The 18091-nt window shown below is 43.9% G+C and overlaps 1 protein-coding gene across 2 annotated transcripts in view; it reads left to right on the forward strand.

Annotated features, from left to right (window-relative positions):
- LOC126198525 (THO complex subunit 2) overlaps window positions 1-18091 on the forward strand; it is a 304001-nt gene that overhangs the window by 202267 nt on the left and 83643 nt on the right. For both annotated transcript variants that reach the window (XM_049934917.1, XM_049934916.1), the window contains exon 25: window positions 14437-14590. In XM_049934917.1, the coding sequence (XP_049790874.1) occupies window positions 14437-14590 (154 nt within the window). The remainder of the gene's footprint in view (window positions 1-14436; window positions 14591-18091) is intronic.

Genomic DNA, 18091 nt, shown 5'->3' on the forward strand with positions numbered 1-18091 from the left:
ATTATGACCTCTCTCTCTCTCCATTTCTCTTCTTTATGAAATTTATTAAGGGTACCCAATTGTTCCAAGCAATTTAAAATTGAAGTGACTTTTGGCCACTCCTTTCTTATCATTTTCTCCTGTATGTAGATGGGCGTCCGATTGATAAATACTCTCATTAGATGGCTATCAATTATTGGCTCATCTAAGAAATTTACCTTTGCTAGATGCCATTCAAAATGTTTTTAGAACTCGTCCCATTTAGGAATATATGGTCTTGGGTCCAGTAATTCTAGGATTAGCCCCCCTGCGGGTTCGGGGGTTAGAATAGGCCCGCGGTATTCCTGCCTGTCGTAAGAGGCGACTAAAAGGAGTCTCAACTGTTTCGGCCTTTAATGTGATGGTCCCCATTGGGGTTTGACCTCCATTTTTCGAAATTCAACAGAAGTACGAGCCTTTTGGGGAAGGACACCTTACGTGGTGCACCATGAGTCCTCTGTGCCCTAAGACCTTGGCACTCTTTATCGTCTTGGCATCGTCACTGCACCCTCCATCCCTCATTTTGGGCTTACACAGCTGATGGAATGTTTAAGTTACGCCCTTAGTGCGTCACCATCTGCACCCACGATCACTATGGACTACCCATGGCACCCAAAATCCAGCACGGTAGCCAGCCCGTTGTGGTGAGGTTGTCATGTACCCTCTAGGTTGTAGCCCCCTGACCACACAGGGATCGTACTGCCGATGCCTGAGCTGACACCTCCCCACGTAAGCCAAGGAGTCGAAGCTCGTCTCTCTGGGGCATCAGAACTCCCAGCAACGGCCATCCTGCCAGGTGGCCTTTGCTGTGGCTGGGTGGCGCCCGTGGGGAGAGCCCCTGGTCGGAGTGGGTGGCATCGGGGCGGATGCCCCGCAATGAAGCGGATGAAGTCTCAATCCGGTGGTCGCACGACCGCCAACGTCTCTAAGCGCGGTAAGACAGAATTTAATGCTGTGACATATAACCCCAAATCATTCCCTTCCCTAGCCACGCCATGGGAGGAACGTAGGGCTGCGGACAGACAGGAGCCGTATTCACCGCGATACCTTGTGTGCAGCAGAACCGATGGGGATTCGTTTTTGGGGACTAAGCCTCTGTTCTTTGTGGCCCATCTTGAAGATAAGTTTGGGGAAGTGGCATCTGTTTCCAAAATGAGGAGCGGGGCTATTTTGATACAAGCAGTTTCATCTGCACAGTCACGGGCGTTACTCGCCTGTGAGAAGCTCGGTGACATCCCGTTAACGTCACTCCCCATAAGTCCTTAAATTTGGTCCAGGGGATTATCTTTCATAAAGATCTTCTGCTACAGTCTGATGATGAGCTACGGGAGAACCTGGCACGACGAGGTGTGCACTTTGTCCATCGTGTCTTTAGGGGGCCCAAGGATAATAGGGTCGCTACTGGTGCCTTCATCCTGGCCTTTGAGGGTGACTGCTTGCCTGAGAAGGTCAAGGTTATGATCTACCGGTGCGATGTCAAGCCCTATGTCCCGCCCCCTATGCGATGCTTCCAGTGCTGGAAGTTCGGACATATGTCCTCCAGATGCACTGCCAGCCCCACGTGTCGTGATTGTGGACGACCTTCACATCCTAATGCTCCATGTGCTCCGCCTCCCACCTGCGTTAACTGTAGAGAGCATCATTCTCCCTGCTCGCCAGACTGTGCAGTCTACCAAAGTGAGCGGAAGATACAAGAAATTAAATCCCTGGACCGTTTAACTTACCAAGGGGCAAGGAAGAAGCTAGAACGGCTCAACCCCACATCTATGTTGAGGAGCTATGCAACTCTGCCGCCACCAGTTCCTGCAAAGACTCCCTTTTCAGTTGGCCCACAGAACAGTAAAGTTACGCCTGCCCCACCGCTGGTAGGGGCCACACTCTCTTCCACTGCTCCCAAACCACCCGGTTTGGGAACAGTGGACCCCGAACAACTGGGGACATCCATCCCCACCTCTCAGCCGGAGAGGCACCAGCCTCCTCCGGCTGTTCAGCCGGAGAGGCAAGAGCCTCTTCCGGCTCCTCAGCTGGAGAAGCAACAGCCTCCTCCGGCTGCCCAGCCGGAGAGGCAACAGCCTTCTCAGGCCTCACTCGTTCGGAAGGGGTCCCTTGGGGGAGTCCCTTCCGAGGATTTTACCAGTGTCTCGCAAGACGCTAGCCAGTGGCCGAGGAAGCCAACAGCTGCTGGTCGAAGGGCTTCACGCTCTTCCTCTGTTCCTGACAATGCATCAGGAAAGCCCTCCCAGCATGCGAACCCTCCTTCCAAAGACGAGAGAGAAGAGGAAGCTCTCTAAGAAGCCTAAGGACCCAGTGGTTCCCGCGCCAACGCTTCCTGTCAGCTCAGCCTCTGAGGATGAGGTCGAGCTCTTTGCGTCCCCTGATGACCTCGATCTCGCCGTCTCAGAAACGATGGCAGTTGCGTCGTCAGTCACTCAGTCGGTGGCAGCATGTGACTCTGTGAAGTAATTTGCTTTTTCAGTACCTTAATGCCCCTACAGGACACGCTTTGTACAATCCTCCAGTGGAATTGTGGCGGTTATTTTAGCCATCTCCCTGAGCTGCGACAGCTTCTAAGCATGACACCTGCTTTCTGCATTGCCCTCCAGGAAACCTGGTTCCCGGCAATGCGGACCCCTGTCCTTCGTGGATACAGGGGGTATTACTGCAACCGTAGCACTTACAATAGTGTGTCAGTTGGAGCCTGCGTGTATGTCCTTACCTCTGTATATAGTGCTCCTGTGCCCCTTCAAACATCATTGGAAGCTGTAGCTGTCCGCGTAAGGACTACCCAGGACATAACCGTCTGCAGTGTCTATCTCCCTCCAGGTGGTACAGTCTCCCTGACCGAATTGGCTGCACTTGTCGCCCAACTCCCCCCGCCTTTTCTTCTCCTGGGGGATTTTAACGCCCACAATCCCCTGTGGGGTGGAACGAAGGTTACTGGTCGAGGCAGAGAGGTCGAGAATCTCATCTCCCAACTCGACCTCTGCCGCTTAAACACTGGCGCCTCCACACATTTCAGTGTGGCGCATGGCACGTTCTCGGCCATAGATCTGTCGTTGTGCAGCCCAGGGCTTGTACCATCGGTCCACTGGAGAGTCCACAAGGACTTGTGTGGTAGTGACCATTTCCCCATCTTCCTTTCACTCCCACAGCGTCGCTCCCTTGAACGCTTGCCTAGATGGGCATTTAGCAAGGCAAACTGGGACACGTTCTCCTCTGCTGCCACTGTTGAATCTCTCCCCCACGGTACCATCGATGTGGCGGTTGAGACACTGACTGCAGCGATTGTTTCCGCTGCGGAACGTACCATTCCTCGTTCGTTAGGGTGCCCCCGGTGAAAGTCAGTGCCTTGGTGGTCTCCAGAGGTCGCTGCAGCCATTAAAGAACGTCGACGGGCTCTTCAGCGACATAAGCGGCACCCGTCTCTGGAGAACCTAATTTTATTCAAACGTCTCCGTGCTCAGGTCCGGAGGCTTATCAAACGGCGGAAACAGGAGTGCTGGGAGAGGTACGTTTCCAACATTGGTTCCCGTACTTCGCCCTTACAGGTGTGGATGAAGATTCGGCGCATCTTTGGATTGCAGTACTCTACAGGTGTCCCAGGGCTTACCATCAACGGGGCGGTATCCACCGATGCCGATGCAATCGCCGAGCATTTCGCACAGCACTATGTTCGGGCCTCTGCGTCGGGGAATTACCCACCTGCGTTTCGCGCGCTCAAACGCCGGGAGGAAGGCAAACGGCTTTCTTTTGCTTCTCGCCGCCCTGAGGCGTATAACGCCCCATTTAGTTTGTGGGAACTCCAAAGCGCCCTGGCACAGTGCCCCGATACAGCCTCTGGGCCAGATGGCGTCCACAATCAGATGCTCAAACACCTGTCCCCGGACTGTCAGCGATGTGTTCTTGCCATCTTCAACCGCATATGGGGCGATGGTGTCTTTCCATCGCAGTGGCGAGAAAGTACCATCATTCCGGTGCTGATGCCTGGTAAGGACCCGCTTAATGTGGATAGCTATCGGACCATCAGCTTGACAAATACTCTGTGCAAGCTACTGGAACGTATGGTGAGTCGACGGCTGTGTTGGCTGCTCGAGTCTCGGGGTCTTCTGGCTCAGTGCCAGAGCGGCTTCCGTCAGGGCCGTTCCACCGCCGATACTTTGGTCTTCCTTGAGTCTGCAATCCGCACTGCTTTTTCCAGGCGCCAACACCTCGTCTCCGTCTTTTTCGGCCTCTCCAGAGCATATGACACGACATGGCGGCACCATATTCTCGCCACATTGCACGGGTGGGGTCTCCGGGGCTCTCTCCCCATTTTTATTCAGAATTTTTTATGTTTGGACATTCCGCGTTTAAATTGGCACATCCCATAGTTCACTTCATATCCAGGAGAACGGCATTCCACAGGGCTCTGTATTGGCGTGCCCCTTTTCCTTGTGGCCATTAATGGCCTTGCAGCAGCAGTAGGGTCGTCTGTCTCACCCACGTTATATGCTGACGATTTCTGCATCTTTTTCAGCTCCTCCACCATTAGTGTTGCAGAACGTAGGTTGCAGGGAGCCATACGCAAGGTGCAGGCGTGGGCCCTATCCCATGGGTTTCAATTTTCTCCTGCAAAGACTTGTGTTATGCACTTTTGTCGGCGTCGAACTGTCCATCCCCACCCTGAGCTTTATCTTCAGGATGCCATGCTCAGGGTTGTTGACACTTACCGTTTTCTGGGATTGCTGTTCGATGCCCGGCTTACTTGGCTTCCACATATTCGTCAGCTCAAGCATCAGTGCTGGCAGCATCTGAATGCCCTCCGCTGCCTCAGCAACACAACTTGGGGTGCAGATCGTAACACGCTGCTGCAGCTCTACAAAGCCCTTGTGCTGTCCCGACTGGATTATAGGAGTGTGGCGTATGGCTCAGTGCCGCCCTCAGCGTTGCAACTGCTTGGACCCCGTTCACCATTGTGGGGTTCGACAGGCAACAGGAGCATTCCGCAACAGTCCTGTTAATAGCCTACTTGCTGAGGCTGGGGTTCCTCCGCTCCACATTCGGCGTCTACAACTCTTAGCCAACTATGCTGCCCACGTTCGTTGTTCGCCTCGTCACCCTAACTACTGTCTCCTTTTCGCTAATACGGCAGTCCATACCCCACACCGGCGGCCTCGATCAGGCCATACCATTGGGATCCGTGTTCGGTCACTCCTTCGTGACCTCGAGTCTTTGCCTCTTCCATCTGCTTTTCAGGTCCACCCACATACACCACCTTGGCGTATTCATCGGCCGCAGCTTCGGCTGGACGTCTCTCAATGGCAAAAGGATTCAGTTCCTCCTGCAGTCTTGCGCCGCCAATTTCTTGCTTTCCTCGACCCATCCCGCGACTCGGAGGCTATCTATACAGATGGCTTGATGGTTGATGGCCGTGTGGGGTACGCTTATGCTCATGCGGACTATGTAGACCAGCGCTCCTTGCCGGACGGCTGCAGTGTTTACACCGCAGAGCTAACAGCCATTTTTCGTGCCCTTGAGCGTATTCGTACCAGCACTGGCGAGTCTTTTGTCATTTGCAGTGACTCTCTCAGTAGTCTACAGGCTCTTGACCAGTGCTACCCACGCCATCCCATTGTTGTTGCCATCCAGGAGTCCGTTCATGCTCTTGAACAGCGTGGACGTTCAGTGGTGTTCATATGGACCCCGGGACACGTTGGGATAGCGGGAAACGAACACGCTGACAAGTTAGCTAAAGAAGCCACCCGCAAACTGCCGTTGGAGATCGGCCTCCCGGCAACTGATCTCCGATCGGTGTTACGCCGTCGGGTCTTTGGGATGTGGGCAGACGAATGGCGCACTCTGTCTGTACCCAACAAGCTGCAGCGTGTAAAGGAGACCACGACCGTGTGGGGTTCCTCCATGCGGGCCTCTCGCAGGGATTCTGTTATTCTCTGTAGGCTCCGCATTGGTCACTCCTGGCTGACGCATGGTCATCTGCTGCGTCGAGAGGACCCCCCTCATTGTCGCTGTGATGAAACCATGACGGTGGCCCATATATTGTTGGAATGTCCTCTTTTTAACCGCCCTCAGGCGAACTTTTAATCTCCTGGGTGATTTATCGTCTCTTTTAGGTGACGATGTCTCTATGGCAGATCGTGTTTTAAGTTTTATTCGAGCAAGTGGCTTTTATAGATCCCTCTAATTTTATTACATCACCCTCTTTTGTGCTGTATCTTTTACTTTGTTTTATGTTGTAATTCGACTCCACCCTAATCTTTTAGGCTGGAGGTTTTAACGTGTTGCAGAGTGGCTGTCTCATCCTATTATTTTCGTGATCAGCCAGCCACAGTCCTCTGCTGTGCAGTTTTAATTCCTTCTGCCTTTGTTCTCTATGTTGTTTTTGTTGCTGTGCTCCATTTTCCGTGTTGTCTTACCATTGACCATGGGGCTTTTCTTCCCCCGGAATTTTTATTTTAGTGCTTCGCCTGACTGGTGGATGGTTTCACTGTGCTCTGTGTTTTTACGAAACAAGGGACCGATGACCTTTGTAGTTTGGTCCCTTTAATCTTTAAACCAACCAACCATCTAGGATTAGTTTCTGCCGTACTCCTTCACACCAATATTTCTTCTTAAATTCCTTCTCAAAATTTTTCCAATTCTGGAACTCCTTTGCATTAAGGTCTCCTCATTCTCCAGCTCCAGCCTTTAACTATTCTTTTACAAATTTTCTTTTCTTTTTATGATTCGTTAGTGGAAAAACGTCTTCCAATGTTCATAAAAGGACAATAGGACACTATTTTCCCTTTATGCTAGAAACATGGAAACTTCTAGTCAAAATTCCTCCCATCACTTATTGGCATTCCCTATCATTCTGGGTGAGGGCATAGTAGATCCTTTTAAGTCTCCGTAGTTTTCAGATTTCTCAAATTTCACCTTCAGTTCAGTAGTATGGGTCCTATTCTCTCTATACCCACTAATTTACTTGAAGTCCTTTCAGTACATTTAACATCTGTGTAATTAGTCATCTCTGCCACCTGCCTTGTAAGTTCCTGTAATCTATTCTCAGTAGGTTATATTCTTTGTACAAAATTCACAGGCACTGACTGTATTACAAATACACTTCTCGGGTTTGACACTGGATCCTACTGTATATATCCCAAAATATTTCATTGATGTAGCTGCTAGATGTTGAAATTTATCAGGCCAGGAGCTGGCAATATGCGTGCATTGGAATACGCTCACAGTTGAAGGAAAGCAGCACTCCTAGTGCCCCCCACTGGGAGCCACAGAAAGGCCTTCCGTGTATGCGCTGTGTATGGTGACTGTGTTGCCGAACGCTCCTGTGGTTAGAAGCTGAATTAAGTCTCAGCAGTGTGTTGCGTCGAAGTTCTTGTTTTTCCTGTTTTGATTTAATGGCAGCCAATGCTGGATTCCAGGTGGTGTTAATTGAAAACCTGCATCCCTGTTGATAAGACTCTGCCTTACAGATATGTATGGTCTCCTAAACAACAAAGTCCCAGAAAGATGACACTGGGGAAAATATTTCAGTCTTTTTGTAAAACATGAGATGCCCCATGTCCATGCAATGCTCCACTACTGCTGATGTATCAGGTTGCCCCAAACGTGTATGATGATGGTGTTCGATGCAATGTTCTTGCATGGTTCGGCATGTCTGCGCAATATAAGATTCTCCACGTTGGCATGGGATCTTATACACACCACTATTCCTAAGGTCAGGTTTGTCTTTGAGCGCAATAAATTCCTCAACTTTTCTGATGGCTTGCCTTTTGAGGATTATTTCTATTCTTGAAGACATGCCCTCAAAACAGGGCAAGAACACCATTGCAATGGGTGCCTCCACATCCTCATTTACATCCCTGCCTTGAATTTGCTTAGAACAGAGTGCATGGTGTATCTGTCTATCAGAATAGCAGTTTTGTTGGATTACAATTCTTTGGTGTTGTAACTCATCAGGTAGACTGTCGGCATCTGACACTGAAAGTGCTCTGTGCATTAAGAGTGTAACACACTACCATGTTGTGCAGGGTGATGACAACTTGTGGCCTGCAAATATAGCTCTGTGTAAGTTAGTTTGGAATAGATACTATGTTTCAGTGTACTGTTGGCCTTTCTTCTAACCACGATATCCAGGAATGTTAACATGCCACCTTTTTCCACTTCCATTGTGAATTGTATATTCGGATGAAGAGAATTCAGATGACAGAGAAACACAGGTAATGTCTCCATTCGGTGGGGTCACACCACAGATGTATCGTCTACGTACTGCCAGAAGCAGGAAGGTTTGATTCTTGCTGACTGTAGTGCTTTCTCCTCTAAATCTTCCATGAAATAGTTGGCCACCATTGGAGACAGAGGGCTTCTCGTGGTGACACCGTCCACTTGTTCAAAACACCTGTCGTTGAATAGGAAATAAGTTGAGGTAAGCACAGGTTTAAACAATGCCACAATGTCTTTCTCAAATTGGCTGCTGATAAGCTCTAACGAGGCCTGCAGAGATACTTTCATAAATAACGATACAAGGTCAAAGCTAACCAAAAGATCTGACAGTTGTAGCTGAAGTGCCATCAGGCATCCAGTGAAGTTCTCTGGATTCTGGATATGGTGGTCACACTTGCCTATGAAAGGTCCCAACAGCATAGTAAGGTGTTTGGTCAGAAAATATGTAGGAACCCCAATGTTACTCACTGTTGGACAAAGAGGAGATTCATCCTTATGTATCTTTGGTAGGCCTTACAGTCTTGGGGGAACTGCAGCCTGTTGGCAGGCTCTTAACGACTTTAGAAAGGAATAGAACTTTTCTTGAGAAAACCTAATGGTGTTCTCTGGATCTTGGCAGTCAGATACTCTCTTAACTTGCGATAAGCAGGATCGGTGAGCAGCACCTTCATCTTGCTGTTGTATTCAGGTCATGTGAGGAGGATGCTGGCATTCCCCTTGTCAGCAGGTTAAATGACATCTTTTTCCATTTTCAAGTATCGCAAAGCCTTCCTTTCTGCTTAGCTGATGTTAAACTTCCTTGGTGGGACATGTGTTAAAATCTGACAGATGTCCCTCCTAATCTCTTTTGCAACATCACTTGGAAGCTTCAGAATTGCCTGTTCTATGCCATCACAGATTTGAGCTGTCAGTATTTCTCAAATTCTGAAATGGTTGTGTTTTCCAGGATTCTATCCATGAGAGTGAACATGCTGCATCGACGCAATGCATTGCCTTCTTGTAATTGATCCTCGGCATGAGTATACTTTGACATTTGGTGGACCTTGGCTTGTTGTTTTGACCAGTCAGCATAGCGCCCAGGTTGCACTACCTACCCAATCCCAGGGTAAAGCTGAGAGTTTCGAAAAGATCTTCAGATACAGTGACAGTAATTTCATGGACACCATGTGCATTTCCTGTCATGTATAATTTACCCTCTCTCTCCCTATGGCTGCTCTTACCTGTCATTTAATTCTAACAGCAGCCACAGAGTCAGGATGATGTTTAAATTTAGCAAATATTGAGACAGTTTGCTTGTCACAACACCACAGTAAAAATGGCATAGTGCACGGCAGTCTGCCTCTCTTATTACGTAACTTGTCAAACTCCTGTATGTCGTCGGCCATCTCCTCCCTGTAGAGGTACCAAATGTGACTTTCCAGGCTTTCTCTATTGCAAATACACTTCTCGAGTTTTCTGTCGGTTCATTTTATGTAAATCCCACTTCCCCCCTCCCCCCAGCCCCCACCCCCACCCCCATTAGGGCCAGCAGCATAATATATGCCTGTTAATGACATGATTATTACAATCGATGCACCAAACAGTTGCTTATAATAATTAATCTTTATTCACAACAGACTGATTCAGCCTTTATCGCCATTGTCAAGTACATCTAGATTGATGTAGTGTCCATATTATGTCATTGGTGAACTGTCACTGTTTTAATAAGCTGGTAAATGTTGTAAATATGTTAAAAATAAAATGTTAATTATGGTGTGACCATGGTTCGACAGTTCCACTCTTAACAACGCTATATGTTTACATATAACACCGTAAGAGTGGAACTGTCAAACTACTGTCTGAACAGTGTCTGTTCCACATGTTAGTGGCAGCTAATTAATTTCCTCTGTGGCTAACAACCATAGTTGTAACATGGAGCTTGCTCCACTCGAGGTTGATAGCATCTGACAGTCAACCATGAGAAGCTCTTTTAGAGAAAAATTTCCACTGTCCAACCCAGTAGGGAAGGAGAATGCTACATCGGATTTGGTGGGTAGCCAACTAGAAGACTCAAATGAATTGGTGCACTTGAAATCAGCGAACTCTCATCAAGTGCCTAGTGCCAAAATAAAATGTGAACACATTAACTACATTGCAACATGTAACATAAACTCTTTACTGAAAACTGGAAAGCTCAGAAACATAACAAATGAATTGGACAGACAGGCAGACAATCATAATAGCAGGATTCCAAGAAATGTGAAAGACAATAGAAGATCCATTTGAATCTCAACGTTATAGAATTTACAATAGAAAACCAGGACAAAGAGTTACGAAACAGTTCCCACAATTCAGAACATGATTTGTAGTAAATTTGAAAGTGGTAGATTCAGTTACTGATTTTAAAGCTATTTCTCCAAGAATCGCAACTTTAAATCTGAAACTCAAAAAACAAGATCTATACTATCATAAATGCACAAGCCTCTACCTATGAGAAAAAAAATGTTCTAACAAGAACTATGGTGGAAGTAGAAAAATTCTGGGATCTTTTGGATCAGACACTAAATCAAGTCAGTAAAAACAAAGTAAAGATCTTAACAGGGGATTTTAATGTCAAGCTGGCAAAGGAAAAGAAGTACAGTGATATAATTAAAAATGGGCTCCACATAAACAAACTAATAGAAATGGACAAAGACTCATTGAAATTCGCAGGACACATGGTCTCATCTCTAAATTTACATGTTTTAAAAGAAAACCAAGCAGACTTGACATGGGAACATGCTGATTGGATGAGAGGAGAGTGGCAGCTGGACCATGTCTGCATAGACAAATTCTTTCATAAAGTAATTCAAAACTTAAAAGTACTGAGAGGAACAGAAACAGATTCAGATCATTATTTGGTGAAAACCAAAATCTAATTCACCCCATTAAGGAAAAAAGACAGAGAACAAATGAGGATAAAAGAAAGTATGACCCACATAAACTAATAAAAAATGGTAAATATCAGAAAAACACACAAAATACTATATTAACAGCTAATTTTGAGGAAATAATACCAATTTAAAAACATGCTGTAGAAGAATCAGCCCCAGTAAATCAACGTAAAAAACATGCACGGTGGACTACAGAATGTGAAAGACATAAAGCTTGGGCAAAAATTTCAAATTCACAAAACAGAAGAAAATGAAACCAACCTCAAAAACATCAGAAAAAATTCTCTCACATTATCAGGAAAACAAAGCTGCAATATCAAAAGGATCTGATTTCCATTGAAGAAAACTACTGCAAAACCAATTACAGAGACTACTTCAAAGCCTTTGATAAACAATTACTTAATTACAACCCTCCCACAATATTGCTGAGAAATAAAGATGGAAGAATAGCCTTTAACAACAAGGAAAATGCAGAAATCATCGCAGAAGCATTCAACAAGTTCTTGAACTGTGAGGAACCTGAAAAGCGTTTAAACCCAAGCACCCCTGTAGAAGCCAACCCAGAAAATATAAACCCACTTACAATACAAGAAATAGAAATTGCACTTAAAAAAATGAGAAACTACAAAGCATGTGGTGAAAATCAATTTAGCCATTTGTTGGTAAAACAACTCAGGCGTCTTTGCATATTTTTTACAAAGAATTGGGGCAACAGAAAAAATCTCCAGAGAAATGTACCACAGCTACAATTAACCCACTTCATAAGAAAGAAGACAAAAGTGATCCAGACAACTATAGAGAAATCTCACTCTTATACTATTCCTACAAGAATTTTTCCAAGATTTTACACAATCCGATCAAAGAATAACTGGATTAAGAAGTGGGGGAATACCAAGGAGACTTCAGACCTTGAAGAAGCTGTGCCAAACAATAATTTCTCTGAAATTAATCATGACTTATTACAGCAAACAAAACAATCCTCTCTCTGTTACATTCATAGATTTTAAGGAAGCATATGATTTAAGTCCATAAACCCTCACTGTTAAAAATTTTGAGACATTTCAGACTCCCCAAAATTAATTACACTGATAGAACTTACCTTAACAAATACAAGTTCGAAAATTAAGTTCAGAGAAGAATTTTCTGAATCATTTGTGTTAAAAACTGGTTTAAGGCAGGGAGATGGCCTTTCACCACTTCTTTTTAATTGTGCTCTTGAGTACATAATGGGAATGGTACAAGGACAATCCAAAGAACATTAAGGTTGGAACACAAAAAGATGACATCAAGTTGAACAATTTAGGATTTTCTGATGATCTTGCTCTTCTTGCCAACAACGTTTAAGAAACTAAACAACAAATACAATCATTACAGGAAGTAGCCAGAGTATTGTCCTGAAAATATATTTTGAAACTGAAATAGTGCTAACAGGACCACCACTGGCAAACAGAATTAGAATTGGAGAACACAACATAAAGATTGTTGAAAAATTTAAATACTTGGGAGAAATAGCAACACACATCCTGAATGAGAAACCATCCTGGCAGAGTAGAATAAACAAATTGATTAATATACATCATCTTACCAAGAACACAAGAACAAGAAGCAAAAAATGCTTCTCAGTAGCCAGAAAACTCAAACATTGCAAAACAGTCGCACAGCTGCAAATAACATCTGCTAATGAAACTACGCTACTGGCCATTAAAGTTGCCACACCAAGAAGAAATGCAGATGATAAACGGGTATTCATTGGTCAAATATATTATCCTAGATATGACATGTGATTACATTTTCATGCAATTTGGGTGCATAGATCCCGAGAAATCAGGTGGTTTTTTCCAATTCCGTCACTGAAAATTTCTTCCAACTTTTCTTCAATCCAGGACTTGTCAGCTGCCTTCACCTCTTTGTCGGAGGTGTAATTATTAGCCTTAAGGTCTCCCTTGAGTAGAGGAAAATATAAAAATCGCAAGGCACAAGATTGTGGGGGGGGGGGGGGGGGGTGAGGAGGGTGTGGACTCAGCACAGTTGATCAGTAATGAAGCCATTACAATCCTTGCATATTCCAATATTATTCGCCAGACATTTTGAATCAAATCATCGACAAGTTTGTGAAGTTTATCATCTGTGGCTGTGTTTGGAGGTCCTCTGCGTGTTCATCAACAAATATGACTTTTCAAGGCTATCAGCTACAAAATTTTACTATCCATCAATTTGCGGTAGTCACCATAAACAGCCTTTAAATGATGATAAATCTCAGTAGGAGCCATTTTTTTAGCAATTAAAAATGTGATAACAGTACACTGACATAACACTAGAGCACATCTCTCTACTTCTGCTATTCAAAATACACTTAGTGTACACAGTGCATTCAAACTGCGCTTGCATATAGAGAGAGAAGTTTTGTTCCACATGCCACCTGGCGTGTTTCTCAGTGTCATTTTGTACGCGTTCTACAAGCATGTGTGCATTACTTTTCAGCCTATCCTTGTGTAATTAACAAGACCTATTACTTTAATGATAAGCTTTCCAAATTAACAGTAAGTTACTCTTAAAAAAAGAACTTCATCTATGAGGCACCATGGAGCTCATCTTATCAACATGGCCTAGTTGGCCATGCACTTGCTCACCACACACAAATGCGTGCACGCGCTTGCGCACACTAGACATTACATGTGACTGTGTCAGTGGCAGGAGTATGAATACTAGTCTCAACAATTTTGTGACATAACACTACCAGATGGATCAATTCAGTATCAGGTTTGAAGAAAGGGAGAAAATACAATGGATACTGACTAGCAGCAAGTGCACCCAGAACTATTTGTCATGAAATTTAAAAATTTCACAGTTGATTGATAACTAAAATGAGCTGCCCTCCCCTCTAACTCAGATCCTAGGTGTGCTCTTGCTATATCTGATATCTGTTTAGAAAGACACTTTCTACACATGAAGTGTGGAAATAAATTAAATCCTCATACCTGTTAAAATGTTTTATTGCTGTCTGTTTGTCATTTTAATATCTTGAACTGTAAGGTATCATTTTACTCTCTCTTACAATTAGTAAAGTAATTATGCTGGTTTCTTAGATTGACTTTTCCTAAACTATCTATTACTTGTCAGAGAGGGAGGCAGAATATGTACGTTACTCTGCATTATGTTTGTTATTCACTCTTGTCAAGGTTTTTAGTTATTGTTCTCTTTTACTAGAAATGTGCAAGACAACTTTCACATGGTGTTGTGTATAAATCAGTAGGTGTATTGCTTGTACACTTAAAAATTTATTTTGCAGAATTTCGAAAGAGAAGGATAAAATTAAAGACAAGGATTATGAACCAAAGGAAAAGACAACAAAGAAAGATGAGCGAAGGGAGGAATCTGAAAGGGAGAGGCGCTCCAAGGAAAAAAAGGAGGAGAAAATACCGCGTGAAGAAAGACTTTATCGAGTAAGTGTGACACAGAAACATAGTAGTTGTGTTATTAAATGATAATGGAAAATCCTTATACAGTGAAATAAGTAAGATCACCCACTCATTGTACAATTAAGTTGTGAAGTAGTAGGTAAGGCTATAAACAAGAAGTTTAATGTTAGTGTTTAGACTTGGCACTTCCATTTTTTCCAGAATCCATGTGCGCATGCAAGTATACGTTCGCAAAAAACACACACACACAGTATAGTGGCCTGCGTAGAATGAGGGTTCGTGTTGTTTGGCACTGTACACCTATTCTCTAGTTTCCAGTCCCTCTTCTTGCTTTCACTGGAAGAGGCAATGAAGCTTTATGTTGATTTGGGGGGGGGGGGTGATGTGATCAACTGACAAAGTTTGAAAACCTTCAATGTTTAACTGTGTTTGTTTATGTGACTGCCCTTTGCTCTAAAAAAATTGTTCTCTGTTCTTATTCCTTTCTCACGAGTTGCAGTTTCTTAATACTACACTGAAACACCAAAGAAACTGGTATAGGCATTCTTATTCAAATACAAAGATATGTAAACAGACAGAATATGGCACTGCAGTCAGCAACACCTTTGTAAGACAACAAGTGTCTGCCACAGTTGTTAGATTTATTACTGATGCTACAATGGCAGGTTGTCAAGATTTAAGTGAGTCTGAATGTCATGTTCTAGTTGTTGCACGAGCAATGGGACACAGCATCTTTGAAATAGTCATGAAGTGGGGATTTTCCCATATGACCATTTCACGAGTGTACTGTGAATATCACGAATCAGGTAAAACATCAAATCTGTAAAATTGCTGCAGCTGTAAAAAGATCTTGCAAACCCGTAACCAACAACATCTGAAGAGAGTCGTTCGATGTGACTGAAGTGCAACGCTCCTGCAAATTGGTGCAGATTTCAGTGCTGAGCCATCAATAAGTGTCAGTGTGCAAACCATTTAACGAAACATCATCGATATGGGCTTCCGGAGCCGAAGGCACACCCGTGTACCCTTGGTGACTGCACAACACAAAGCTTTACACCTTGCCTAGGCCCGTCAGCACCAACATTGCAATCTATAAAAAGGGAAGAAAATTGGATGCACATAATTACCGGCCAATTTCACTGACATCAATTTGTTGTAGAATCATCAAACATATTTTGTGTTCAGGCATAATGACCTTTCTAGACTCTGAGAAGCTCGTCTGCTGAAACCAGTACAGTTGTACGAAACAGCGGTCATGCGAGACAACTGGCCCTCTTTGTGCATGATATGCAACAGGCAATGTACTTCAGGACAATATTATGGAAATAGAAGAGGATGTAGATGAAGACGAAATGGGAGATACGGTACTGCGTGAAGAGTTTGACAGAGCACTGAAAGACCTGAGTTGAAACAAGGCCCCGGGAGTAGACAACATTCCATTAGAACTACTGATGGCCTTGGGAGAGCCAGTCATGACAAAACTCTACCATCTGGTGAGCAAGATGTATGAGACAGGCGAAATACCCTCAGACTTCAAGAAGAATATAATAATTCCAATCCCAAAGAAAGCAGGTGTTGACAGATGTGAAAATTACCGAACTATCAGTTTAATAAGTCACAGCTGCAAAATACTAACGCGTATTCTTTACAGACGAATGGAAAAACTGGTAGAAGTGGACCTCGGGGAAGATCAGTTTGGATTCCGTATAAATGTTGGAACACGTGAGGCAATACTAACCTTACGAGTTATCTTAGAAGAAAGATTAAGAAAAGGCAAACCTACGTTTCTAGGATTTGTAGACTTAGAGAAAGCTTTTGACAATGTTAACTGGAATACTCTATTTCAAATTCTGAAGGTGGCAGGGGTAAAATACAGGGAGCGAAAGGCTATTTACAATTTGTATAGAAACCAGATGGCAGTTATAAGATTCGAGGGGCATGAAAGGGAAGCAGTGGCTGGGAAGGGAGTGAGACAGGGTTGTAGCCTCTCCTCGATGTTATTCAATCTGTATATTGAGCAAGCAGTAAAGGAAACAAAAGAAAAATTCGGAGTAGGTATTAAAATTCATGGAGAAGAAGTAAAAACTTTGAGGTTCGCCGATGACATTGTAATTCTGTCAGAGACAGCAAAGGACTTGGAAGAGCTTTTGAACGGAATGGACAGTGGCTTGAAAGGAGGATATAAGATGAACATCAACAAAAGCAAAACAAGGATAATGGAATGTAGTCAAATTAAATCGGGTGATGCTGAGGGAATTAGATTAGGAAATGAGACACTTAAAGTAGTAAAGGAGTTTTTCTATTTAGGGAGTAAAATAACTGATGATGGTCGAAGTAGAGAGGATATAAAATGTAGACTGGTAATGGCAAGGAAATCGTTTCTGAAGAAGAAAAATTTGTTAACATCGAGTATAGATTTAAGTGTCAGGAAGTCGTTTCTGAAAGTATTTGTATGGAGTGTAGTTTGGACAAGAAGAGAATAGAAGCTTTCAAAATGTGGTGCTACAGAAGAATGCTGAAGTTAAGGTGGGTAGATCACGTAACTAATGAGGAGGTATTGAATAGGATTGGGGAGAAGAGAAGTTTGTGGCACAACTTGACTAGAAGAAGGGATCGGTTGGTAGGACATGTTTTGAGGCATCAAGGAATCACAAATTTAGCTTTGGAGGGCAGCGTGGAGGGTAAAAATCGTAGAGGGAGACTAAGAGATGAATACACTAAGCAGATTCAGAAGGTTGCAGTAAGTACTGGTAGATGAAGAAGCTTGCACAGGATAGAGTAACATGGAGAGCTGCATCAAACCAGTCTCAGGACTGAAGACAACAACAACAAATGCAACAGGCTCTAGATACCGCTTTTTACAATTTATATAAACAATCTGGTTGATGGTATTGCCAGTGGCATTAGACAGTTTGCCGATGATGCTGTAGTCTACAAGAAAGTAGTATCACACGAAAGTTGTGAACAAATCAATAAGGATATGCAGAAAATAAATGTGTGGTTTAATGATTGGCAGTTATCTCCAAATATTAGTGTGTGTAACCTACTGCACACAACAAGGCAAAAATCCCCATTAATGTACGAGTACATAATAAATGCTAGTCTTGGAAAGTGGTAAGATGTACTTCAGTGTTAGTTACTCGTGCTGTCCATGGTATTTTAAACATTCTGTGGTAAATTCACATTTCAAAAGTCTTGACCCTCCTTGCAGTTGTCACATTTAGCATCCATCCTTCAGAATCATATAAGAAATGCGGACCAAATTTAGCACCTTACAAATCAAACTCTGAGGTTTAGGTCTGGATCTGAGCTGCTGAGAATTATCGTAAGTTTTATAGACATTACGGGCATTCTCCATCTCTGATCTCCAGTCTTAACATAACGGTGTTCCAATGTATTTAAACTTATCTACTCTTTGTATTAAGGAGCCATTGAATCACAGATTTGCATTTGTAAAGGAGTCAGGCTGTCATGTGACAATCAAAAATGTGTCTTTTTGGCATTAATATTCAGACCTAAATAACT

Source organism: Schistocerca nitens, chromosome 8 (genome assembly GCF_023898315.1).
Source record: "Schistocerca nitens isolate TAMUIC-IGC-003100 chromosome 8, iqSchNite1.1, whole genome shotgun sequence".
Lineage (NCBI taxonomy): Eukaryota > Metazoa > Arthropoda > Insecta > Orthoptera > Acrididae > Schistocerca > Schistocerca nitens.